At 67.5% G+C, this 22,598-nt stretch overlaps 4 protein-coding genes across 8 annotated transcripts; 1 reads left to right on the plus strand and 3 right to left on the minus strand.

The window, feature by feature from the left end:
• The first annotated feature begins 407 nt into the window (after positions 1 to 407).
• Positions 408 to 1,632, plus strand: POLD4 (DNA polymerase delta 4, accessory subunit). The gene is made up of 3 exons (XM_069018794.1): positions 408 to 770; positions 840 to 951; positions 1,037 to 1,632. Exons 1-3 carry the CDS (start codon positions 509 to 511, stop codon positions 1,059 to 1,061), a joined length of 399 nt encoding a protein of 132 aa, XP_068874895.1. The 5' UTR covers positions 408 to 508; the 3' UTR covers positions 1,062 to 1,632.
• A 968-nt stretch (positions 1,633 to 2,600) lies between these two features.
• On the minus strand, positions 2,601 to 7,661 carry SSH3 (slingshot protein phosphatase 3). 3 transcript variants are annotated; one of them, XM_069016323.1, is made up of 14 exons: positions 7,579 to 7,640; positions 6,654 to 6,712; positions 6,380 to 6,545; positions 5,820 to 5,938; positions 5,685 to 5,756; positions 5,530 to 5,595; positions 4,956 to 5,144; positions 4,750 to 4,843; positions 4,544 to 4,672; positions 4,424 to 4,470; positions 4,204 to 4,350; positions 3,693 to 3,893; positions 3,127 to 3,388; positions 2,601 to 3,046 (listed from the first exon to the last, which is right to left on the minus strand). In XM_069016323.1, exons 1-14 carry the CDS (start codon positions 7,627 to 7,629, stop codon positions 2,852 to 2,854), a joined length of 1,797 nt encoding a protein of 598 aa, XP_068872424.1. In that variant the 5' UTR covers positions 7,630 to 7,640; the 3' UTR covers positions 2,601 to 2,851. The 3 variants fall into 3 exon arrangements, with proteins under 3 accessions (XP_068872424.1, XP_068872423.1, XP_068872425.1); XM_069016324.1 differs by having other exon boundaries at positions 2,602 to 3,046; positions 6,654 to 6,691; positions 7,579 to 7,661; XM_069016322.1 differs by lacking the exon at positions 7,579 to 7,640 and having other exon boundaries at positions 6,654 to 7,348.
• A 704-nt stretch (positions 7,662 to 8,365) lies between these two features.
• ANKRD13D (ankyrin repeat domain 13D) lies at positions 8,366 to 14,279 on the minus strand. Of its 2 annotated transcripts, none has more exons than XM_069016329.1 (15): positions 14,119 to 14,279; positions 13,173 to 13,308; positions 12,969 to 13,093; positions 12,732 to 12,777; positions 12,505 to 12,648; positions 11,729 to 11,918; positions 11,541 to 11,607; positions 11,387 to 11,468; positions 11,104 to 11,165; positions 10,895 to 11,025; positions 10,366 to 10,523; positions 10,195 to 10,283; positions 9,767 to 9,958; positions 9,610 to 9,689; positions 8,366 to 9,209 (listed from the first exon to the last, which is right to left on the minus strand). In XM_069016329.1, the coding sequence occupies exons 1-15, from the start codon at positions 14,206 to 14,208 to the stop codon at positions 8,969 to 8,971; spliced, it is 1,833 nt and encodes a 610-aa protein (XP_068872430.1). In that variant the 5' UTR covers positions 14,209 to 14,279; the 3' UTR covers positions 8,366 to 8,968. The 2 variants fall into 2 exon arrangements, with proteins under 2 accessions (XP_068872430.1, XP_068872429.1); XM_069016328.1 differs by having other exon boundaries at positions 9,767 to 9,933; positions 10,137 to 10,283.
• Positions 14,280 to 15,234: 955 nt separating this feature from the next.
• On the minus strand, positions 15,235 to 22,536 carry GRK2 (G protein-coupled receptor kinase 2). Of its 2 annotated transcripts, none has more exons than XM_069016327.1 (21): positions 22,195 to 22,536; positions 21,365 to 21,441; positions 20,717 to 20,790; positions 20,392 to 20,493; positions 20,097 to 20,171; positions 19,594 to 19,655; positions 19,315 to 19,366; positions 19,087 to 19,178; positions 18,763 to 18,862; positions 18,605 to 18,683; positions 18,388 to 18,518; positions 18,000 to 18,094; positions 17,815 to 17,922; positions 17,664 to 17,730; positions 17,370 to 17,470; positions 17,213 to 17,279; positions 17,031 to 17,126; positions 16,792 to 16,954; positions 16,575 to 16,711; positions 16,377 to 16,487; positions 15,235 to 16,131 (listed from the first exon to the last, which is right to left on the minus strand). In XM_069016327.1, the coding sequence occupies exons 1-21, from the start codon at positions 22,305 to 22,307 to the stop codon at positions 15,970 to 15,972; spliced, it is 2,064 nt and encodes a 687-aa protein (XP_068872428.1). In that variant the 5' UTR covers positions 22,308 to 22,536; the 3' UTR covers positions 15,235 to 15,969. The 2 variants fall into 2 exon arrangements, with proteins under 2 accessions (XP_068872428.1, XP_068872427.1); XM_069016326.1 differs by having other exon boundaries at positions 16,377 to 16,490; positions 22,195 to 22,535.
• Positions 22,537 to 22,598: the final 62 nt, after the last annotated feature.

The raw sequence follows: 22,598 nt of genomic DNA on the forward strand, positions 1-22,598 counted from the left end.
GGGGCAGAGAGTGACAGTGTCACAGCGTGAGTCATGGTTTGGGGGCTGATGGGGACAGATGGGGGGTGACAGGATCCAGGGTGATGGGCAGTGCTGGGATGAGGGTGACAATGTTGACGGGGACAGGGAGAACCACAGGCGTGACAATGCCGGAGGGTAGTGGGCACAAGTGGGAGGGTGACAGTGCCAGGGGCAATAGGGAACACTGAGATGGAGGTGACAGTGCCCTCGGGGTGACAGAAACTGCCTCGGGGGTGACAGTGCGGGGGGTGGCGAGGACAACTGGGGGGGTGACAGCACCCGGGGACAGCCTGGGGTGTCGAGAGGGGCGGGGGACCGGGACCACCGCCAGGGTGGCAGTGGCCGAGAGTGCCCAGGGGCCGGTTCCCCAGCCCGGCCCCGCCGCTTCCGCCCGGGCACGGGCAGGGGCGGGTCCCTCCCTCCCGCTGGTTCCCGGTAGCGGCGGGTCCCGCCCTGTTCCCGGTAGCGGCGGGGCCGTGCCAGCTCCATGTCGCGCAGGGCCATGGAGCAGCCCCGGCGCATCACCGACTCCTTCCCGCGGCGGCGGCGGCGGGGCCCCGGGCGGCCCCCCGGCAGGCTCAAGGACAAGAAGGACAAGGACAAGGACAAGGACAAGGTGCAGGTGAAGGTGAAGGTGAAGGTGCAGGTGCGGGACTGTCCCCGCGCCCCCTCGCAGCCCCCCCCGGACCCGGCGCTCCTGGAGATGCTGCGGCGCTTCGATCTCTCCTGGGAATACGGACCCTGCACCGGTGAGCACCCCCGGTTCCCCCGGTGACCCCGGGCTCCCCCCGGCCCCGCTGACCCCCGGTATCCCGCAGGGATCACCCGCCTGCAGCGCTGGGAGCGGGCACAAGAGCTGGGGCTGAGCCCCCCCGGCGCCATCCGTGACGCCCTCCTGGAGCACCGGGACAACCCCGATGTCACCTACAGGTGGGTGTGGGGTGGGATGGGGGCACAGGGCATCGTCTCCCGGTGCCCCACGCCCTTCCCGCTGACCCCCGTTGTGCCCCCGCAGCCTCTGGCACGAGTACGAGCTCTGAGGCGCCGCGCCGAGGGAATGGGGGGGAACCATTCCCGACTCTCCCAGACCCTATTCCAGGGACACCGGGCGGATTAAAGCTGGTGTGAGCGAAGGAAGGGGTGCTGTGTGCTGTCTGGGGGGGCACGGGGTGGGGTGAAGCCCTTGGGGTGCAGGGGGAGGGCAGGGAGTTGCACCCCCCCCCCAAAAAAAAGCCAGGCGGGGTGTCCAGTCGCACAGTTTAATGCCACCCAACTGCGACGCAGGGGGAAAAATCAACTCTTGGGTGAAGAAAGGGAGGTGGGATTTTTTTCTCCAGAAATGGGGGGAAAAAATGAAGAATGAGGTATAAAATCAAGTGAAAGTGAGCACAGGGGGGTGAGGCAAGTGGCTGTGGGTTGTGGTGATGTTCTGCAGTGGGGTGGGAAGAGTGACAGCGTCCCGTGGGATTCAGATGTTTATTAGCCCTAATTAGCAGCTTTGCTGTGTGCAGAATCGTAAATAACAGGATATGTCTGTTGATTATTCGGGTTATCAATGACTTAATTCACCAACTTTTTCTGTTGCTTCGTCAATAAAATTAATAGTTTCTATCCCAAGGCTGCAATGGAGCGTCGGAGCTGGCACTAACCTGGGATGGCGTGGGATGGGTGGGGGGCCACCCACAGCTCCCATCCCACTCACACTGCAGGCTCTGGATTGCACTACCCAGACAGATCTTATTCTCTGTTGGAGCTGCAGTCCCTTGGATATCTTTTACAGGGACATAATTCCTCTGCTGGGCACGGGACTGAGGTGTTTAGGTGGACCCCCAAAAAATAACCACTCCACAGCCAGCCAGCCCAGGGTTGTGCCCCCCTGGTGGGAAGAAGGAGGGAGATTCCCATGCTCCTTCCTTGGCAGAGGGTAAGTCCCAAACTGGTGGGTGTCCCAGGAAGGGGGGAAGTGTCTGGGATAGCTCCAGCCACAGGAACAACCCAAGGAGATGGACAGTAGCAGCCTCAGGGGCAGTACCAGCCAGGAATCGCCTTCCCTGGGAGAGGGGTTTAGGTGAGATTTTGGGAAGAAATTCCTCCCTGTGAGGGTCTGAGGCCTTGGCACAGGTTGCCCAGAAAGCCGTGGAAGTGCCCAAGGCCAGGTTGGAAGGGGCTTGAAGCAACCTGGGATAATGGAAGGTGTACTGTGGGTCAGGAGTGACATAACATGAAGGGACACCATGGTGGGAAGGGGGTGACACCACGACAGTGAGTGACGGGGTGTGCCCAGCCTGCCCCTCTGCCACGGCCACAGCGGGCTGCAGACTTTCTGCCCACTTCACTCCTTCGCTGCCGGGCCCCGGGACTGCCCCGTCCCGCTTCCAGCACTAATTTCAGCCCTAATTCCAGCCCAGGCTCCAGTTCGGGCCTAGGCCGCAACGGTTGCCATGGCAACCCGGAAGTTGTGCTGCTCGCGCAAAGGCCGCCGGGAGTTGTCATTCCCTCCGTGCCGCACAACATGGCGCGGCCGGGTCCTTGTGCGCGCCCGCCTCCCGCAGCCCCCAGAGCCTTCACTCTGGTCCCTCCTGACGGCGCCCCACCCTCCACGCGCTCAGGGCCACAGAGCCATCAGGGGGCTGCCATTTCCACACTTTATTGCCGGTGCAGGAGCGGTGTCGGTGTTCTGTGCGTGCGGGGCTGAGGCAGAGGCGCCTCCCACCCCCAGAGCGCGGGCGTGGCGTGGGCGGGGCGTTCCGGCTCGATGGCCCCGGCCCCGGGACAGGCCGCACCCCCTCGTTGCCGTGGCAGCGGGGGGGCCCTGTCCCACCCCCCCAAATCAAGGAGTGGGTTCATCAGTGTGGGCGTTGTCAGGCGCATGGGTGTGGCACTGGGCGTGGTCGTCACTATGGGTGTGGTCACAGAAGGGGGCGGGGCCGCCATCCAGGCTGGCCTGGCGCACCACCCCGCGCGGGCGGGACGAGGGTCGTGGCCTCGGCGAGGGATCCCCCACTTCCTCCGCGGCCTTGAACACCTGAGGGGGGACAGCAGGGTCATCCCATGCCGCTGTCACCCTGCGGCCGCAACCCTCAGCCCACCCAGGCCGCCGCTCACCTCCCCGGCCAGGGGCTCCCCCAGCAGCTCGGGGGGCTCGGGGGTCTCCAGCAGGCTGATGGTCCGCATGACGGCGCACAGGGAGATGCGGGGCCGCCGAGAGGCCCCCAGCAGCCCCCCGCCGGCTGCCTCCTCCTCAGAGGGCTGCGGGGACGCCAGCGGGGAGGACGGCGGGGACAGGATGCTCGTGTCCCTCGCGGTGTCCTCCTCGGCGTGCGGCGTCCGCTCGGCCGCCCGGGGCTCCCACAGGCTGCTGTGCCGGCTGCCACAGACCTGTCAGTCAGCACCTGGCCACGCCCCCCGGCTTGGAGCCACACCCACTAGGCGTGGGGTGGGGTTCCAACAGGCTCCTCCCCCACAAAATTCACCCCTCCCCGAATAGGGCCCCACCCACTCCACACAAAGGGGTGTGGCCACAACAGCCCCACCCTCTTATCACACAGGGGTGTGGTTGGCCCAGGCCCGACCCACTTGGTCCCTCCCACCTGTCCCTATTCACCTGCTCATGCCCACCTGCCCTCACCCGCTTGGCCCCACCCCGTTGTCCCCACCCTGTCCCCACGCACCTGGCGCTCAGGATGCCCTGGTAGAAGTCGAGCTGGCGCATGAAGCCGGGGTTGGGCAGGACGCCGGGCCGGCAGTGCCGGACATGCCGCAGCGCCCGCTCCAGGGACCACCCGAATTCCTTCATGGCATAGGCCAGCACCGTGGCGGCCGAGCGGCTCAGCCCCATCCGGCAGTGCACCAGTGCCCGGCCTCCTGCCGACCTGTGGAACCCTCTGCTGGCACCATGGCACGGGGGACACTTGGGGACACCGTGTCTGCAGGGCTCCCAGTGCCCCCCTGCTGTCCCAGGATCCCCAGGGCTCCCAGCATCCCCCAGCCACCCGGTGTCCCTGGGAACTCTGGTGTCCCCAAGGATCCCACACCCCAGAGCCCCCAAGCGCCCAGTGCACCCCAGCACCTCATTCATCAAGACCCCCTCCCCATGCCCCCCTCTGCCCGGGCCCCACCTCCAGTCCCTGCCCCTCTGTGCCCACGATGTCCCCCCTGGTGTCACCCCCCATGCCCACCAACCGGACACGGGAGAGGAAGAGGAAGGTGTCGTTCCAGTGGGGCAGGAGCTCGGCTGCCTCCTCGTCGTACACCCGCACGTTCATGTACGTGAACAGTGCCGGGAAGAAGTTGTCGATCTCCCGCGCCACGTTCAGGATGTGGGTGACCCTGCGGTGACACGGGTGACACCCCAGTGGCACCCCATGATGATGACCCCATGACAGTGCCACCCCCTGCTCACCTATTCTGCTGCAGCTCCTCCAGGTTGGCCGCGTTCCACTCGGAGCCCTGTGTGGTGACAGCAGTGAGGGGTGGGGACGCTGCCATCTGCCCTGCCTGCCCCGCCCACCCCGCTGCCCACCAGGAAGAGGTGCGGGAAGACGCGGGAAGGCCGATCCATCTGCGCCAGCACCAGCAGCATCTCGTTGTCGATGAAATCCTTGTGCTCGGCCAGGCTGTGCCCCGTGCGCCGCTCCAACTCCTCCCGCACCTGGGCAGCGCCCCGGGTGAGGTCTGGCCCTGCCCGGCCCCACCTGTCCCCAGGACCCCCTGCCCGGTGCCACCCACCTCCTTGGAGGTGACGTTCTCCAGGTCGGCGCTGGCCATCACGTCCCGCAGCAGCGCCCGCACTGCCTGCTCCGACAGCTCTGGCATCGCCGGCCTGGCACCGGCACGGCCTTGTCACTGGTGCCACCTGCCCCACCCAGACCATGCCCTGCCAGAGAGTGGCCGGCAGGCTGTGGGGCGCGGCGGGGGCGCGGCGGGGATCTTACCGGAGGGGCGTGGGCGAGGCCGGGCGCACGGACTCGAGGTCGGCCATGGCCAGCCACTCGTTGAGGCAGCTCTGCTCCGAGCCCAGCACGGCCGCGTAGCCGCCGGCCCAGGCCAGCGCGGGGCCACCGGGGATGTGCCCGCCGCGGGCAGCGTCCTCACAGGCGCGGTGCAGCTCCTGCAGCACGGCCCTGCCGCACAGCACCTGCCACCCCTGCACTGCCAGCGCCACCCCGACAGCTGCGTCTCCTCACCGGCTGTCCCCAGCGTGTGGCTGCTGCCCAGACCCTCCCCAGCTCTATCCCCATGACTGTGCCCGGGTGCCCATGGTGGTGCCCGTGGTGGTGATTGTGGTGATCCCCAAAGCCCCACTGCCCACATCCCTGTGTCCAGCGTGGTGCCCACGTCCCCGTGCCCAGGATGGTGACAGCATCCCCCATGCCCATGGCAGTGCCCAAATCTCCAGTCCCTGACATGGTGCCCACCCCCCTTGTGCTCACCATGCCACCCACAACCCCGTGCCCAGGGTGGTCCCCATGCCCCCCATGCCCCCGGTCACACGCGGGCCTCTCTCACCACATGGTCTGCACAGAGATGGGCTTGAAGATGCGGGTCTGTCCCCCCGATGTCACGCTGAACCCCCTGGGCACCGTGGGGACATACGTGGGTCAGGGCACGCACCCCAACCCCTCTAAGCCCCTCCCTGTCCCAAAATTCCAGCCTGTCCTTACCCGTCGCCATCGAGGAACACTTGGGTATCGCTCCAGAGGGGCAGCACCATGCCCAGGGTGCAGTGGGTGGCCCTGGGGTGGGCAGAGGTCAGGGGGTGCCGATGCCCCCCTGGGCCTCCCCCGTGCCCCGCTCACCCCTCGTGGGCAAAATCCACTCCCAGCAGTGCCGTCTCTGCCTCGGCTCCCTCCTCCTCCGGCCGCACAACCAGCAGGTACCGCACCCGCCGCGGCCGCGCCGACTCCAGCCGCACCGCCTGCAGGAAAGGGGGCATCGGAGGGGGGATCTGTCCCTTGTGCTCCCAGTGCTCCCACTGACCCGGGAGAAGTATCAGGCAGGGCCATTTCCCCTCCTCATTGCATCCTATTCCATCCCGTCTTACCTCCATCTTGTCCTCATCTAACATCCCCATTCCCATTCTATTCCCATCCCACCCTACCATGCCCCCATGTTGTCCATATCCCACTCCCTTTCCTTTCCTCTCTCTGTTCCCATCCCCATTCTGTCCCATCCCAATCCTCTCCTGTCCTGTGCTCTCCCCATCCTGTTCCCACCTTCATCCCATCCCATCCCCATCCCAGCCCATTCTGTCCCATCCTGTCAATTTTCTCTCCCCACCTTGTCCCCATCCATATCCCATCCCTGTTCCTGTCCCCATCCCATCCCCATGTTCCTGGAGGGAGGATCCGTGCCTCACCAGCCGGATGGCGTCCTGGGGGCGCAGCAGCTGCATCATGAGGTGCAGGTGCTGCTCCTGCTGTCCTGGGGCCTGGCTGGGGGGCTCAGTCGGGGGGGGCTCGGCCGGGGGGGGCTCCTCCGCAGGCAGCAGCACCGCAGCCCCCTTGACCATGACGAAGCTCTGCCTGGGGGGCAGGAGGGTCCTGAGCACCCGGAGCACCCCCAGAGTGCTCCCCCAAGGTGGGGGCAACTGTGTCCCCTCCCCAGCCCGGGGCTTCGGAGCCCCCTCTCACCGTCGCTGCAGTTGGCCACGTCTGGGAGCATCTTCCTCCTGCAAATTGGGAGGCAATTCCTGGGGAAAATGTGACCCCAGGGCATGGACCAGACCCCACAAGCTCCCCTCAGCACAGACACCACAGTCCGGTGATCCCCTAACAACACCCATCCCCTCCAAAGAGTGTGGGCCCCATGGTGGGGCATGGGGGCCCTTTGGGGGTCCTGCTGTGGAGATGGATCCTTGGGCACCCCCCTCGGGATGGCGGGGGGGTCCTGCCTCTGTGCCCCCCACCCCTGGCTGGGTGGAAGTGCTGGAAGGGGGGGGCCTGAGCACCCAGAAAAGGCCCAGTGGTTACTGGAGGAAGAGGGGAAGGGGGCACTGGGGGGCACTGGGACAGCGAAGGGACCGGGAGCGCTGGGGAAAGTGGGAGCAACTTGGGAATACCGCCCCCCCCCCTTCACACCCCCATATTCCTCCCTTAACTTCGGGAAAACCTCAGCGGGGAGCACAGGAAACTCCAACACGTGCTGAGGGCAACTCGGCTCCCAGTAAACTCCCAGTAAAGTCCCATCGGAAGCGCCTGGGATAACCCCGCACCGGGAGCGACCAGAGCAACCTTCCCCCCTCCACCTCCGCGCTGGGACGGCCCGGGACAGCGAGACCTTCCGCACCGGGAATCCCCGGGGCTCCGAGACACCCCCGCACAGCCCGCACTCGTCGCGCCGGCATCCCCCAGGGCACCGCGACCCGCAGGAGCTCCGGGATCCCCCCGCGGTCCTTCCCGTACCCCCGCACCGGGAGCCCCCGCGGCTCTGGGACCGCCCGTACTCCCCCGGGAGCCCCTGTGCCAGCCCGCACCGGGATCTCCCGGGGCTCCGGGACCCCCCGCCCGCCCCCCGTGCCGTCCCCGCCGGGATGCCCCGGCCCGGCACCGCACTCACCGCGGGGCCCCCGGCGGAGCCCCCCGCCCGCCGCACCGTCACCAGCGCCATGCCCCGCTGCGCCGCCCCCCCGCACCAGGAAGCGCCTCCGCTGCCCCGCCCGGACGGGAACGGGAACGGGAGCGGGAGCGGGCACGGCCCCGGGCACGGCCTGGCACGGCACGGCCCTCCTCCGCCACGGAAACACGGCAGCCGAGACCCCTAGACCGCCCTCCGTCAGAACGGGACCTCCCCGGTGCCCCGGAACCCCCCGGGACCCACATCGGTGTGGGCAAGGCAGGATTGACACTCCAGCACTTGGGACACCCCCAGTTCCTCTGAAAGTGGGAGCCCTCCGGCACGTGGGACCCTCCCCCAGGTCCCCAGAATGTGTGACGCCCTCCCCAGATCCCCAGAAACTGTGGACCTCCCGAGAGTCACTGGCATCTGGGACACGCCAGGTTTCATCCGGTGGGAATCCCCCAAGCGTCCCCGGCAGGTCACCCCCAAAAACCCCTTGCCACCCCATGGCTCCCCAGCCAAATTCCCCCTCCCTGGGCAGGGGTCTTTTCCCGAGTAATATAAACGAAATAAATCAATCCCTGGGCCAGGAACAGGGGCACAGGGCCAGATTTGGGGCGAGCTGAAGAGAAGCACCCCACCAGTGCCACCCACACGCTTACTGGGTGAGTCCCATCACCTGAGCCCCACCCCACGTGCAGGATCCATCCCTTTTCCCATGCTCCACCCCCGGGACACCCCACTCATCACCCCCCAGGCACAGACAAGCGTGTGTGTGTATATATATATATATATGTATATGTATATGTACAGACATTCGGGGCCCCCCTGCCCCGCACTGCCCCGAAACACGGGGCCTGGGGGTCCCCCAGCAGCCCCCCCCACACTGGAGTGCCTTAAAATAGGGGTCACCCGCATCCCACGGGGATCCCCAGGTCTGTCCTGCCCCCCACAGGGTCACAGTACAACACCAAAGAGGAGGGGGGTCCCTAGGAAGGGGTCCTGGGCATTGGGGTGTCCCTGGAGGGGGAGGGTCCCCAGGTGAGGGTCCCTGTGCTGAGGTTTGGGCCTGGCAGGAGAAGAGCTCTGGATTGGGGGTCCCGGGGGTAGGAGGATCCCTGGATCAAATTCCCCCCTGCGGGGGCTGTGCCCACATCAGGGGGGTCCCCATCACGGCGGGGCCACCCCGGCACCGGCTGCTGCCCAGGCGCTGGGGCGTCCTGGTGTGGGACAGTGCCCACACTGGGGTGTCCCCTGGGCGGGGTGTCCCTATCCCTGCAAGGAGTGTCCCCACGTGGGACATCCGTGTCCCTGCGTGGGGTGACCCCACATGGGACACCCTCGTCCCTGTGTGGGACGTCCCTGTCCCGGCATGGAGCGCCCCGGGGCGCTACTTCTCGGTGAGGGAGAGGCGCAGGATGCGCTGGAGCTCCTCGTCCTCCTCACGCCGCCGCCGCTCCCGCTCCTCCTGCTCCCGCTCCGACAGCGCCATGGCCAAGCGCAGCTGCTCCGCAAAGCTGCCGTACCCGGGGGGGCCCGGGGGGCTCCCGCCGCCTGCTCCTGGGGGACTCCCGGCGGCCGGGGGCTCGGCGCTGGGCCCGGCCTGCAGCAGCATGCTCTCCTGCAGGGCCCTGGCGAGGGGACAGCAGCAGGGCCACACCCTTGTCACAGGAGTCACACCCCCTCTGGCACACCTGTGCCCCACCCCAGGTGGCCACACCTCCTTCACAGCCCCATATTGGACTGGAGAGCCACGCCCTGTCCCACATGCCCCGCCCAGCTGCTAGCCACACCCACACCCGCGGTTAGCCACGCCCATTATGACCACACCCTTTGGGCAGCAAGAAGCCCCTCCCGTGGCCCCACCCTGACACCTTTTAGCCCTGCCCCTCTGACCCCCACGGACCCTGTACCTGCCCCACCCTGACACCTTTAACCCCTGCCCCTCCCAGTCTGGCCCCGCCCAGGTGAGGTGGATGGGGCACCCCGGGCCATGCCCCCACGGATGGGGTTCCGTGGATGGAACCTCACCTTTCCAGCTGCAGGTCCTCGTCGTAGGGCGGCGGCTCCGCGCCGGGGCGGGTGTTGGTCAGCGCCTCCCAGATGGTCACCTGTGGGGTGCGGCCACACGTGAGGGACACGCCCAGGCGCGTGTGGGGAGCGTCCAGGTGAGGGGGTGCGGCCGCACCTGGTCGGTCTCGGTGCCGGCATCCAGCAGGCTCTGCTGGATGGCGAACTGCAGCAGGTCGTCGTCCTCATCCCGCAGGGGCTCGCTGCGCCCCGCGCCCAGCACCGTGTACCCCGCCGGCACCTCGAACACGCCCGCCTCCACCTCGCACGGGAACGGCCACGTTGCTGCGCACGGGGAGCTGTCAGCACCCTTGGGTGTCCCCACGGCACCCCGCATCCATGGCACATTGCGCCCACAGCACCCCACAGCACTCCCACAGCTCCCCATGGCATGCTACAACACCCCACGTCACCCCACTGCATGCCCACCCCACTCCGTATCCATGGAATCCTGGCACTCCCTGGCGCCAGGACCCTGCCAGCCTCACCTCTGGGCCCGGGGGGCTGGGTGCCGGGGGGGTGGGCACCGGGGGGCTCCTGGGGGGCACAGATCCGTACGGAGCCCAGGGGCTGGTCACACCCGCACAGGTTGCTGAAGGTGATGCGGGCGTTGAGCACGTGGAACAGGGGGATCTCTGTGAGTACAGTGGTCAGTTAAGGCCCCATTGAAGCCCTGCCCCAAATTAATCCCACCCCAAACGAAGCTTTCCCTCTCACCGATCTTGACGGGGAAGCCGGGGGGCAGCTTGAGGGTGATGAAGTCACGCAGTTTGGCGAAGTGGGCGTTGGAGATGGCCATGAGGTCGATGATGGGTGTCACCTGCTCCGCCAGCGACAGCGGGTGCTGCTCGCACAGCCACAGCGTCGCCTTGAACCTGCCCGGGCACCACCGTGGGCACGGGACCCAGTGGGGCCACTGGCCACCAGCACCGCCCCAGGGCCCTAGCAACACCCCCGGGGTGTGGACACCCAGTGGCACGGCCCTGAGGACCCTGTCACCACCCCATGGGTGCTGATGTCCAGTGCCACTGTCCTGGGAGTCCATCATCACCTCACTGCCTGGGGCCCGGCACCACCCTTGTGTCACAGCCCCCGGGACGCCATCACCACTCCCAGGGCTCCTGTCACCTGGTGTCCTGTCCCTTGGGATCCCATCTCCACCCCCCGTAATTCCTGACACCCAGTGCCACACCCCCAGGACCCTGTCACCATCCCATAGGTCCTGACCCCGGGGCGGAGGCCTCACCTCTGCACCTTGCTGGACATCTCAATGGGGCGCCCGATGTTGCGGGTCTCCAGGTCGAAGTGGGGGTCAAAGTACTCCTCAGGGGTGATGGCCGTGGGGTTGGTGGGGCTGGCAGCCTGCAGGACAGGTGCCTGTGGGGACACCGGCACCGCTCAGGCCCCCCTGGAGACCCCCAGTTCCCCCAGGGACCCCCTGGGATGGCCACTCACTCCGTTGTGGGTGCCGTGCTGCTGCGCGATGCCCAGGAAGGAGTGGAAGGGTGTCTTGGAGCCTGGAGGGAGGTGCAGGGGTGAGCTGTGGGCAGTGGGGGGGACCCCCAGGGCAGGCACAGGTCACACCCCTCATGGGTGACACCCCGCACGCCTGTCACATGTCACACCCACAGTGTCCCACGCCTGACACGTGTGCCACCCAGGAAGGTGGCACCCAGGAAGGAAGGGTGGCGTGCCCCGGCCGTGTACAGGCCCCCTGACTGGCTGACGGGGCTGTCACCTTTGCTGCGTGACTTGTCCTGATCGGAGAGATGCTCCGTCCTAGTCTTGGTCACCAGCTCGACGTTGCTGGCACTGTACACCTGGTGTGGGGACAACGTCAGCCCTGCCCCACTCCAGGCTGTCCCCAGCACCCCCCCAGCCTCCGTGCTCACCTTGGCCTCGTAGCCGCTGACCACCTCCATCTTCTCTGAACGCCAGCCCCAGATCCCAGACTTGTTCCTGGGGGAGCGGGGAGGCCTCAGGTCACCCTCTTGCACCAGCGTTTCCTTCCCCTCCGCCCGCGCTTCCCCCTCGCGCAGCCCCTTCCCGCTGAGCGCTGCTCTTCCCAGCCCCCTCCCACCTCTCGAAGGCGATATTCCGGGTGTCCAGGTGCGTGGAGACGATGGGCGAGGTGAGCCGGCCGGCCACGTGCTCCTCGGTGGGCTGCATGGCCGCCAGCAGCAGCTCGGGCTCGTGCAGGGCCAGCGCCAGCGTCTCCGTGTACACCACCTGCTTGTCGTGGTCCACCTCCATCACCACGGCCCCTTCGTCTGCGTGGGGACACGGGTGGGGTCAGCGCCCAGGCCCCCATGACACCCCCCGGGCTGGAGGTGGTTTGAAGGAATCGGGTACATGAGGGGGACCCCTCAGGAAGGAAGAATTGGGGTCCCCATGGAGTGGCTATAGAAGATCTGGGGAATTGGGGGTCCCTCGAGGTACATGTAGGGGCTCAGGTGATCCCCTCAGCAAGGGGGAATTGGGGTGTCCATGGAGTCACTACAGAGGATCTGGGGAACAAGGGGTCCCTGGTACATGTAAGGACTGAGGTGTCCCCCTCAGGACGGGGGAACTGAAATCCCAGGGGGGCCCTCTGGGAGATCTGGGAGGTCCTTATGAGAGTATTTATAGTGCAGGGGGCCTGGGGGATCCTCAGGGGAGTCCCTCTAGGGGATATGGGGTCTTTACAGGGGCGCACTTAAGAGTGCAGGGGGTCTGCGGCTCCGCACAGTGACCAGAAGGCTCCCAGGGAATCCAGACAGCTCTTTACAGTGGTGTACTTATGGTGCAGGGAGTCTGGGGTGACTGAAGGGTTCTGGGGGGCCGCGGGGGGGGGGGGGGGGGGGGGTTGGAGCTGACCTTCCCCTTTGAAGATGTAGCTGCGGCGGCCGCGCTGCCATGTCATGTGCTCGAAGCCCAGCAAGGTGGTGTCCACCCGCAGGCTCTCGCCGCGCTTCCACACGCGGTACACGTCACTGGGACACACCTTGGACACCAGGGGCACTGCGGGCACAGGGACCCCTCAGCCCCGCGGCCGGGGGAGCCCCTGGGGATCCCCTTCCCCCGCCCAGCCCGGCCACGCTCACCCCAGCTGGTGAACTCCCACTTCATCTCCACGTAGAAGTCGGACGCCTGGAAGGGATGAGGAGCATGGTGGGGGATGTGTGGGGTGGCTGGGGGCTCCCTGCTGAGGTCACTGGGGAGGAGGGGAGCCTTGAGCGAAGGGATGGGGATCCCTACTGGGGTCCTGGCAGAGTGGGGCGATGTGGGGGGTGTCCGTGGGGAGGTCTGGGGGTTCAGGGTGCAGTTCTGAGGGGCCGTACCCGCCGCAGCTTGCTGAGCAGCTCGGGGATGCCGGCGAGGCGCCGCGTCGCGCGCTGGTAGTCGCGGTACTGGAGCACCAGTTGCACCATCTCGGGGTCCCCCGTGCTCACTGCCTCCTGCAGCACTGGGGACACGGGGCACCGTCAGCCAGGGTCACCCGCACCCCTGGATGGTGTCCCCAAGTCCCCGTGGTGGCCCCGTACCCGTCCATCCGTTGGCGTTCTCCCGGCCCACGTTGGCGTTGTGCCGCAGCAGCACCCGCACCGACTCCAGATGGCCCAGGGACACGGCCAGCTCCAGGGGCGTCCGGCCACGCGGGTCCATCAGCTCCACGTCGTGCTGGAAAGGTGGCGGGGTCACTGTCCCCTCCCCGTGCCACCCCAGTGCCCCCCCTGCACCCCCCGTGCTCCCAAGGCCTGGTGCTCCCAGCCCCCTCTTCTCCCAGGGCTGCTAACCCGATCCCAGAGCTCCCAGTTGCTTCCAGGCCTTTGTTGCTACAGCCCCTTATTATCCCAGTGTCACCAGTCCTTCCAGTGCCACCAGTTCTTCCAGTGCTCCCAGTCCCCTGAGTCCCAGTCTCCCCTGGTACTCCCAGTCCTCACAGTGCTCCCGGTCTTCCTCCAGTGTTCCCAGTCCTCCCAGGTGCTCCCCGTGGTGTCCTCCCCACCCAGTGCTGCCAGCTCCCCACACTCCCAGTCTTCCCAGCCTCCCTCCAGTCCCCCCAGTGCCCTGTGCCCCCAGTTCTCCCAGTCCCCTGTGCCCCCAGTCTCTCCTAGTGCTTCCAGTCCCTCTGCAATGCTCCCAGTCTTCTCCCAGTGCTCCCAGCGCCTGTGTCCCCAGCCTTCCCAAGCGCTCTCAGTCTCCCTCCAGTGCTCCCAGTCCCTCAAGGCTCCCCAGTCCCCGCAGTGCTCCCGGTCCTTCCAGCCCTCCCAGCATCCCCCCCCACCCCCCCCGCGCAGAGCGCTCCCGGTTTCCTCCAGTGCTCCCAGTCCCCCCCCCCCAGCATTCCCAGAGCTCCCAGTCCCCACATCCCCGCGCTGAGGGCCCCGCCGTTCTCCTCCCCATCCCCTCCCGTTCCCGGTGCCGGTGCGTGGGGGGGTGCCCGCTGCCCGGCGCCGCTCCCGGTGCCGCTCCCGGCGCCGTTCCCACCGTCCCCGCGCGCAGGGCGCTGTCCAGCGCCTGGTGCCGGTTGTGCCAGACGAGCCGGTGCAGCGGGAAGGTGTCGGCGGGCCGGGCCATCCCGGCACCATGTCCCCGGGGCCGCCGGGGCGGACGGACCGGGCCGCAGCGCGGGGCCTGCCCGCAATGGCTGCGCGGGGGCGGCGGCGGCGCAGCGCGGCGGCGCGGGGCGGGGCCGCACCGGGCACCGGGAACAGGCAACGGCACCGGGAGCGGCGGATGGCAGCGGGAACAGGGAACGGCATCGCCGCCGGGAGCGGCGCATGGCAGCGGGAACGGGAAAAGGGAACGGGCATCGGCACCGGGCACGGGCACCGGCAAAGGGAACGAGAACGGGGCACCAGGGAGGGGAACAGGAGCCGGACACGGGAATGGCACCGGCACCGGGAACGGGAGTGGGAGCAGGCACTGGGAACGGCACCGGCACCGGGCACCGTGGTTGTGGGCACCGCCACTGCAGCAGAACCGGGAATGGGACTGGAACCGGCACCGGACACAGCCCGGGGCTGCCCCCTCTCCCCCCCTCCCGCTCGGGTTGACGCCAGGGACTCGTTAGCCCCCAGCTGACCCCCGCTACCGGGGGCTGCCGGTGCCCGGGGCTCCCTGACCCGTTCTATGTCATGACATCAGGGGGTACCTGCTGCTCGGAACCATCGTGCACCCAGTCACGGGTTTATCCCAACCCATCCCATCCCCTCCCGGCCCTGCCGCTCCCCAGGAATGCCGGAGCGCCGGCCCGGCTGCGCCGCGCCCCGACGCGCTGCCCGCGGGCTGGGTGCGGGCAGGAGGGGTGGCATCAGCACTGCCTGGTGACAAGGGACAGCCAAGATCATCCCTGGGGACAGCGCAGCAACGGGGGACACGACCCCCGGCACCCCCCGCTGGCCTGGCACCCCCATCCTGTGGGACTTGGGGATGTTCCGGGATGTCCCGAAGTGCTGGTGTGTCCACAGGGGGACATAGAGGAAGCTCCCACACCACAGGAGGTGACAAGGACTCCGTGTCACCCTCGGCGGGCATGGAGACATCTCCCCCCCCCCCTCCTCCCGCCAGTGAGATGGAGCTGGATGATATTTTTCTATCCTTTTATTATAAAAACTCTTTTTTTCTTTTGCATTCTCACATCTCTGCTCATGAAAACCTCACTCACCCAACTGCCCCAGCCCTGCCCGGTGCCCCCCCTATCCCGGTGCCCCCCCAGCCCCGGGAGCAGAGCGACCAGAGACCAATATTTACAGATGCTGCCAGGGACTGGCGGGGCATGGGGCACCCCTGTGCCCACCCCGTGGCTGATTTAGGGGGGGTCCCACCTCCTCCTTCCTCCTCTGGAGGGAGGGCAGGGGGTGCCCTGGGGAGGGGCAGCAGCAAAGCCGGGGGCGCAGGGGACCCGTGGCACAGTATTTACAGGGGGTCCCCCCGGGCACACACTCACTCACACAGAGCCACACACACACACACACACACGAGGGGTTGTCACCCACGGGACGGGCACAGCCGCGCGGGGAGGGGGGGACGCGCCGGCTGGGGGGGTCCCACCGGCCCCCTTTGGCACACGCGGCACTGGGAAGCGGGCGGGAGGGACGGGGGCTGCCTTCATCTGAGCCGGAGAGTTCCTGGAGGACACACCGGGGGCACACCGGGGGCACACCGGGGAGAGGGTGCCGGGCGTCACCGCAGCCACGCCCCCGGGTGACACCGGCACCGAGCGCGTCCCCCCCCGCCCCCCCCCTCCGGGCACACGGAGAGCGGGGGGGACACGCGGGAACCCAACCCAATAAATTAGAGGCGGGGTGGGAAGGGGGAAGGGGGCGCGGGGAGGGATCAGAGCCCGTTGGGGGAGCGCTGGATGAACGGCACTTTGCTGAGCTCCACCACGGGCGAGCGGGGCTTGTTCTGCATGCGGGGCACCCGCTGCAGCAGCTGCTGCGCCTGGCGCTGCGCGTCCCGCAGCTCCTTCCGCCACTGCACCAGCTCGGGGTCGCTCTGCGGGGCAGGGAACCGCGTCAGGAAGGGAGACAGGGCAGGGGATGGGGTGGGCAGGGATTGCCGGGGTGCCAGGGCTGTGGGGCTGCCCCACGTTTTCAGTATCGATGCCTTGGCATGGCTTGAAGGACTAAACGTGCAGGGCCAGTGGCCAGCAAGAGGCGGCTAGTAGGCAGCAGAGAGGATGGCTAGCAGGCAGCAGGAGGTGGCCAGCAGCCAGGGGGTGGCGGGGGGGGGACACTCACGTCGCACTGCAGCACGAACTGCTTGCCCCCGCGGATGCGGAGCAGGATGCACTTGCGCTCCTTCACCTGCGTCTCCTCCACCGAGTCGATCTCCTCCATGGTGAGCAGCGACTGCTGGGGGGACAGGCTCAGCCCGGCCCCCGGCGTCCCCCCAGGGGTCCCTCACCCCTCATCCCACCGGTGCCGTGCCCTCCTTACCGGCGACTCGCCCTCCCCGCGCCACTCCAGGCGGTTGGGGAAGAGGTAGAAGTAGCGGCGCTGCCACTGCGTCAGGAAGGGGTTGCCCAGCTTGGCCATGTAGCCGTGCATGATGCAGTCCTTGCCCATGGCGTACTCTGGCATCACAGGGAGGCGGGATCAGCACCCGGCACGTGGCCGGGGGTGCTTCAGGCTGAGGGTCCCTGGCGCCACTCACCCTCCTCGTGCCCCAGCTGCTTGTTCTTGGCCTTCTTGCGAGCCTCCAGCTTGTCGGTGTCGGCGTTGACGGCATCAAAGACGGTCTCGGTGACCTCCTGCTGCCAGCGCTCCGAGATGGTGAGCGGGAAGTTGCGGTACAGCTCCTGGTCACTCTCCAGCAGCTGGGCAGGGCGGGATGCAGGGGTGAGGGGCTGCAGGACGCCCCACGCCCCCACGCTCGGCCCCTGTGCCCGCTACCTTGATGCCCTTGGTGTCCTCCTCATCGAAGGAGCCGATGTCGAAGGCGTCGGCTGCGTTCACCTCGCCGCGGGGCGGGACGAGGGGCGGCGGGTACTGCGGGCAGCAAGGGGGGTCACAGGGGTGACTGCCCACATTTGTGCCCCTGTCCCTGTCCCCAGCCACGGGCACACACCCCTCACCTTCTGCAGGAACACCATCTGCCAGTCTAGGCCCTTGAAGAAGGGCTCTTCCTTCACCTCCTGCGCTCTGGGGAGGGAGGAGGGCGGGTGACCACGGCCGCAGGGGGGCTGTGCCACACGCCCTGTCTGGTCCCCTGGGGGCCTTGGGGACACTCACCCTCGCCCCATGCAGCCCAGGCGCCGGTTGACGTCCCGCTGCAGCAGCCCCTCGAGCAGGGAGCGCAGCTCCGGGGAGAATGAGTCCGGAAGCTCCACGGCCTGTGGGAGATTCCGTGAGCACACCAGTGAGCGGGGACAGGGACACACACTGACACACAGAGGGGCACAAACATGTGCTCCAGGCTGGCAACAGCTGTCCCTGACCCCCTGTGTGCCCCTCAGGCCAGTGGGTGCCACAGCAGAACAGGGGTGCCTGCGCCTTGCCCACGGCCCCCTCAGTGCCCCCACCCACCATGGTGAGGGTCATCCGGTCGATCTCGTGCTTGTCCTTCGTCTTGTGCTGCCGGAACGGGCTGTGCCTGCAGCGTGGAGGGAGACGGGGCTCAGCAGTGCCCAGCTGCGCCCAGCTGTGTCCAGCTGTGCCCAGCTGAGCCCACACTCACCCCCGGAGCAGCTTGAAGAGCATGCAGCCCAGCGAGAACCAGTCGGCGCTGCTGTCATAGGCCACCCCCTTCTGCAGCACCTCCGGCGCCATGTACCCGTGGGTGCCCCTGGGGAGGGGGCACAGGGGGGTCAGGGGCCGCCCCGGGCGGGGGGGCAGGGCGGGCAGGGGTGTGGGCACACTCACACGCTGGCGTGGGGCTTCTTCTTGGAGAAGTCGCAGGCCAGGCCCAGGTCGGAGATGCGGACGTGGCCGAACTCGTCCAGGAGGATGTTTGCCGGCTGCAGACACAGCGTGTGACACCCTGAGCCCCAGAGTGGCCCGTGGGAACGGGGGTGGCGAGCCTGGGGGGGCTCTGTGGGATTTGGGAGTGTCCGAGTGCCCCCCGAAGTCTCAGGGTGCCCACGGATTTTGCTGTCGGGGCGCCCGTGGGACCTGAGGGTGCCCTCTGGGCTTGGGGAGTGCCCACAGCGTTCGGAGGGCTCCTGCAGCGTCTGTGACACCTGTGGGTGCCCACAGGGTCCCGGAGGGGTTTCTGAAGGCTCGGGGATGTCCTGTGGGTGGGGACGGTCACCTTGAGGTCGCGGTACACCACGAAGCGGCTGTGCATGTGCTCCAGGCCCAGGATGATCTCGGCCGCGTAGAACCTCATCTCCGCCTCCGAGAAGACACCGTGCTGGGACAGGTGATAGTGCAGGTCCCCCCCTGTGGGGACAGGGACCGGCTGTCACCCGGGGCAGCTGTGGGAAGGGGGCTCTGTGCCACGGGGGCCCTCAGGGCCGGGGTCTCACCATTCATGAGGTCGAGGATGAAGCTGAGCTTGTCGGGCGTGTGGAAGGCGTAGGACATGCACACGATGAACGGGCAGTCCTGGCGGGAGACACGGGGTCACCCTCCCTGTCCCCATGCCCTGTCCCCTGTCCCCTGCCCAGCACCCGTGTCCCCTCACCCCGGTGCTGACGAGGGACAACATGATGCGCTCGTTGAGGGCCAGCGTCTCGCCCTGCTTCATCTTGATGCGTTTCTTGTCCAAGCACTTCATGGCGTACCTGGGGGAGGGACATGGAGTCCCTGCAGCCACCATGTCCCCACAGCAGGGCCAGCACCCAGCTCCTGCCCACAGCCGTGGCATCCCTGCCAACCCTGGGTGCCCGCAGCCAGGACAATATTCCCACAACACCCTGGCACAGCAAGGCCACTGTGGACACCCCGGGGACCCCCCAGCACCCCCAGATCCCGGGAGGGTCTCTCCATGTGGGAACGTTCCCGTTACATTTTGCCTGTGTCCGCTTTCCGGCAGCCATAGACCTCCCCGAAGCCGCCGCGGCCGATGATTCGGTGAACGCTGAAGTCGTTCATGGTGAGCTGGAGGGGTGAGGAGGAGACTGGGGTGAGCCTGGACAGCACCCCCCAGCCCCAGTTTTCCCAGGTGAGGGACACAGAGGCTCCCTGGAAGCACATCCCCCTCCCTGGGAGGTGAGGGGCAGGGATTCCTGCTCACATGGATGTTCAGCTCCACGTTCTTCCACTGGCAGAACCGTGTGAACTTGTCACTGCAAGGAAAAACAGAGAGGGCAAGAGTGGAGATCCCGGAGCAACACCACCCTCAAAGACTCCCTGGATTTGCCTGGACACAGGGAGCACCCCCCGGGACACTCGGGAAAGGAAGAGACCCCTCAGTGCCCAGTGTGGGCCCCCTGGTGGCTCTCTGGGCAGGGAGACCCTGGTCCCCAGTGCGAGGGGACATCCCGATCCACACGGGAATTTCCTCCCAACTCACCTCTCAATGAATTTCTGGAAGATGCCCCCACGCAGGTTCTGGCAGATCTCCTCAATGTAGGGCTGGGGAGGACACGGGGCTCAGCGCTGGCTCCCCAGGGCCATCCAGGTCACCCCTATCCCATCACTACCTGGGGTCTCTTCCACCCCTGGGATTTCACATCCCCCCACTGCCACTTCCAGGCTCTCGGGGATGCTGCTGCCACCTCAGTCTCTGGGGACCCCAACACCACCAGCTCTGGGGAGCCCTAGGGTGACATCCAGGGTGCCAAGCACCTCCCTCTGAGGACCCCCTGCTACCTCCAGCCCTAAGTCTTCCACCACCCCATGGCAACCACAAGCAATCCCCCTCACTCCCAACACCCAAGGGACCCGCTCACCATTCCATGGGGTCCCCATTCCTCCTGGAACACCCCCATCCCGTCACCCCCAGCCCCCTCTAAGGATAAACTCTCCGAGTGCCACAGGTGGCAGGGACCCTTCCCTGTCCTAGGTGATGCCCACCTGGAAGAGGTCAGGGGGCACCTGCTTCTTGCTCAGGCGGCTCTGGACGTGCTCCGTGGCGCTCTTGGAGAAGGGCTGTGAGGGGGACAGCACCGTGTCACCTCGGGAAGAAGGGACAGCGGCCAGGCCGGGCTGCACGAGGCAGGAATCCACGGAGGAACCGCCATCCACAGGGCTGGGATGTGGCTCCCAGGACGGAGCCTGCGGGGAGTTTGGAGCTCCCTCTGAGGACACTGTGGGCACACTGGGGACATCCCTCCTGCCCTGCTGCCTCACCCCAGGGCCTGGCACTCACGTGGGAGCAGGCCAGCAGCTCCTTCATGATGTAATGGTCGAAGATGTGGCGGCTCCGGGCAGCTCGCTCCTCTTCCGAGTCCAGCTTCTCGTACTTCTTGATCTGGACAGGGCACAGCTCCAGTGGCACCGGGGCACACAGGATGCTGGGAATCGTGGCCCCTCTGGGTGCCACGTCCCATGGGAGAGCTTATCCCATCCCCTGGGAGAGCATCTCCTGGCTCCCTGGGCACTGTGTCCATGGTGCCCGTGGGCCCTGAAGGTACCAACCCACCCCAGCCCTCCTGGTGAACACGGGGGGCTGTTGCTGGGGTCCCCCGCCTCACCTCCTCATAAAATTCCATCAGGGGCTTGGCCTCCTCGGCCTGGTTGAAGGCAAAATCCCGGAAGAGCAGGTAGCCTGCAGGGACAGAGCCACGGCGTGAGAGGTGACAGCCCCCCAGCCTAGACCAAGGGACACAGGGACATCCCCTGGGCCTGCCCAGCCCTGCTGCCACCCCAGTGCCAGGCTCGGCGAAGGGGAAGTGCCAAGCAGGGACCGGTGAGGACTTGGCAGGGTGACAAGGACACGGCTGGCACATGGAGCATTGCCCTGGGACAGCACGGGGCACTGAGGGGGCTGCTGTGGGGCACAGTGGGGCAGGGGCACGGGCGGGCACACGGAGCAGGGCGGACGTGCCCGGAAACCGCCGGAGCCGGCAGGAGGAAGTGAGAGGCACTTCCTGCCCCGGACGGTTTGCGCTGGCGTGGGGGGAAGTGACAGGGCGGGGGACACAGGGTGGGGAATGTGGCGCAGCCCCCCGGCACCCCTGTCCAGCCTGGCCCCACAGCCCTCCTGCTATTCCCACGGCCACTCTCGCTCTTGTGGTGGCTACCAGTGCAGCCCCCCAGCCCAGCCACGCTTGCCCCTGTGCTTGTGGGTGCTGGCCACAGTGCCCCCCATGTCCCCCACAGCCCCCGTGTCCCCAGCTCACCAATCTTCTGTGTGAAGATCTTGTCAAATGTCACCTCTCCCCGGTCCTCCAGGTACTTCTGCATGACGCTGCGGATGCTGGGGACACACCAGAGGGGCTCAGCCATGCCCCTGACAGACCCCTGCTCCCCACCCCTCCTCTCCTGCTCCTCCCATGTCCCCAAGTCCCGGTGGCACACATGTCCTACCCTCCCGTGTGTCCCCACCCAAGTGTGGCACGTTGCTGGGTGCCAGGACCACAGCGTGTCCTGTGCACTGGGGGCCAAGGGAGGGTGGGGACGAGTGCCCACCCTAAAAAAGCTTCCCAGGTGCCTGGCAGTGAAGGCGCAGGAGGGCACCGGGGTCTGGCGGGGGGAGTGGGGACCGTGACCCTCAGCACACCTGGGTACAGGTGTGTGTGTGTGTGTGGTGTGTGTCCGTCCACACGGGTGTGACACTGCGGGGACAGAGGGGCCACACAGCTGGGTGGGACTGTGTCTGTGTGTCCGGCAGGATGTGTGTGCGTCCGTGTCCATGTGTCCGTGTTTGTGTATCCCTGTGTCAGGCAGGAAATGCGTGTGTGCGCGTCCATGTCCGTGTGTCTGTCTGTGCAACAGGCGTGACGCGTGTGCGTCCATATCCGTGCGTGTCCATATCCGTGTGTGTCCATGTCCCTGTGTCCATGTCCGTGTGTCCGGGCAGGTGTGACCGGCACACACGTGTGCAGGAGGTGTCCGTGACCCGCGGGCGGGTGCGAGCGGTGCCGGGAGGGGGTGCCCGGGGGACCGGCGGTGGCGGTGCCGGGGGCGGACAGACGGACGGACAAGCGGAGGGGCAGCGGCGGGGCCTCACCTGGGCTCGGGCAGGACGATCCTCTTGCTGGCGCGGGCGGCGGGCGCGGCGCGGCTCTTCTCCATGGCCATCAGGTAACTCACGTCCGCCAGCACCGCCTCCAGGTCCGCCATCGTGCCGCGCCGCCGGCCCCGCCGCCGCCGCCGCACCGGCCCCGGCCCGACCCGACCCGCCGGCCCCGGAACCGGAACCGCGCCCGGAAGCGGAACGGGGCCGGAGAGGAGCCGGGCGGAGGAGCGGGAAGCGGCCGGGAGGAGCTCGGCGGCCCCGGGACGCGGGCGGCGGCAGCGCCCGGCAGCGCCCGGAGCGGCGGGAGCGGAGCGCGGAACGGGGCGCGGCCGCACCGGGACGCGGGGCGGGGACAGCGGGGCCGGGCGGGGACAGCGGCGCCGCCACGCCCGCCC

The sequence above is a fragment of the Aphelocoma coerulescens genome, chromosome 5 (genome assembly GCF_041296385.1).
Source record: "Aphelocoma coerulescens isolate FSJ_1873_10779 chromosome 5, UR_Acoe_1.0, whole genome shotgun sequence".
NCBI classification, from domain to species: Eukaryota; Metazoa; Chordata; class Aves; order Passeriformes; family Corvidae; genus Aphelocoma; species Aphelocoma coerulescens.

What these genes read in the sequence shown, in the direction of transcription:
- POLD4 (XM_069018794.1), top strand. Translation starts at nt 509, where the DNA reads ATGTCGCGCAGGGCCATGGAGCAGCCCCGGCGCATCACCGACTCCTTC. An exon ending in GGAATACGGACCCTGCACCG is followed by an intron (nt 771 to 839) that starts GTGAGCACCCCC and finishes GGTATCCCGCAG; the next exon opens with GGATCACCCGCCTGCAGCGC. An exon ending in AACCCCGATGTCACCTACAG is followed by an intron (nt 952 to 1,036) that starts GTGGGTGTGGGG and finishes GTGCCCCCGCAG; the next exon opens with CCTCTGGCACGAGTACGAGC.
- SSH3 (XM_069016322.1), bottom strand. Translation starts at nt 6,805, where the DNA reads ATGGGTGTTGTTAGGGGATCACCGGACTGTGGTGTCTGTGCTGAGGGG. An exon ending in GTGGATTTTGCCCACGAGGG is followed by an intron (nt 5,757 to 5,819) that starts GTGAGCGGGGCA and finishes TGCCCACCCCAG; the next exon opens with GGCCACCCACTGCACCCTGG. An exon ending in AGAACGTCACCTCCAAGGAG is followed by an intron (nt 4,673 to 4,749) that starts GTGGGTGGCACC and finishes GGCGCTGCCCAG; the next exon opens with GTGCGGGAGGAGTTGGAGCG.
- ANKRD13D (XM_069016328.1), bottom strand. Translation starts at nt 14,208, where the DNA reads ATGGCCCGGCCCGCCGACACCTTCCCGCTGCACCGGCTCGTCTGGCAC. An exon ending in GGACAAGTCACGCAGCAAAG is followed by an intron (nt 11,166 to 11,386) that starts GTGACAGCCCCG and finishes ACCTCCCTCCAG; the next exon opens with GCTCCAAGACACCCTTCCAC. An exon ending in CCGGCACCGAGACCGACCAG is followed by an intron (nt 9,690 to 9,766) that starts GTGCGGCCGCAC and finishes CGCACCCCACAG; the next exon opens with GTGACCATCTGGGAGGCGCT.
- GRK2 (XM_069016326.1), bottom strand. Translation starts at nt 22,307, where the DNA reads ATGGCGGACCTGGAGGCGGTGCTGGCGGACGTGAGTTACCTGATGGCC. An exon ending in TTCCAGAAATTCATTGAGAG is followed by an intron (nt 19,367 to 19,593) that starts GTGAGTTGGGAG and finishes TTTTCCTTGCAG; the next exon opens with TGACAAGTTCACACGGTTCT. An exon ending in ACGTGGAGCTGAACATCCAT is followed by an intron (nt 19,179 to 19,314) that starts GTGAGCAGGAAT and finishes TCACCCCTCCAG; the next exon opens with CTCACCATGAACGACTTCAG.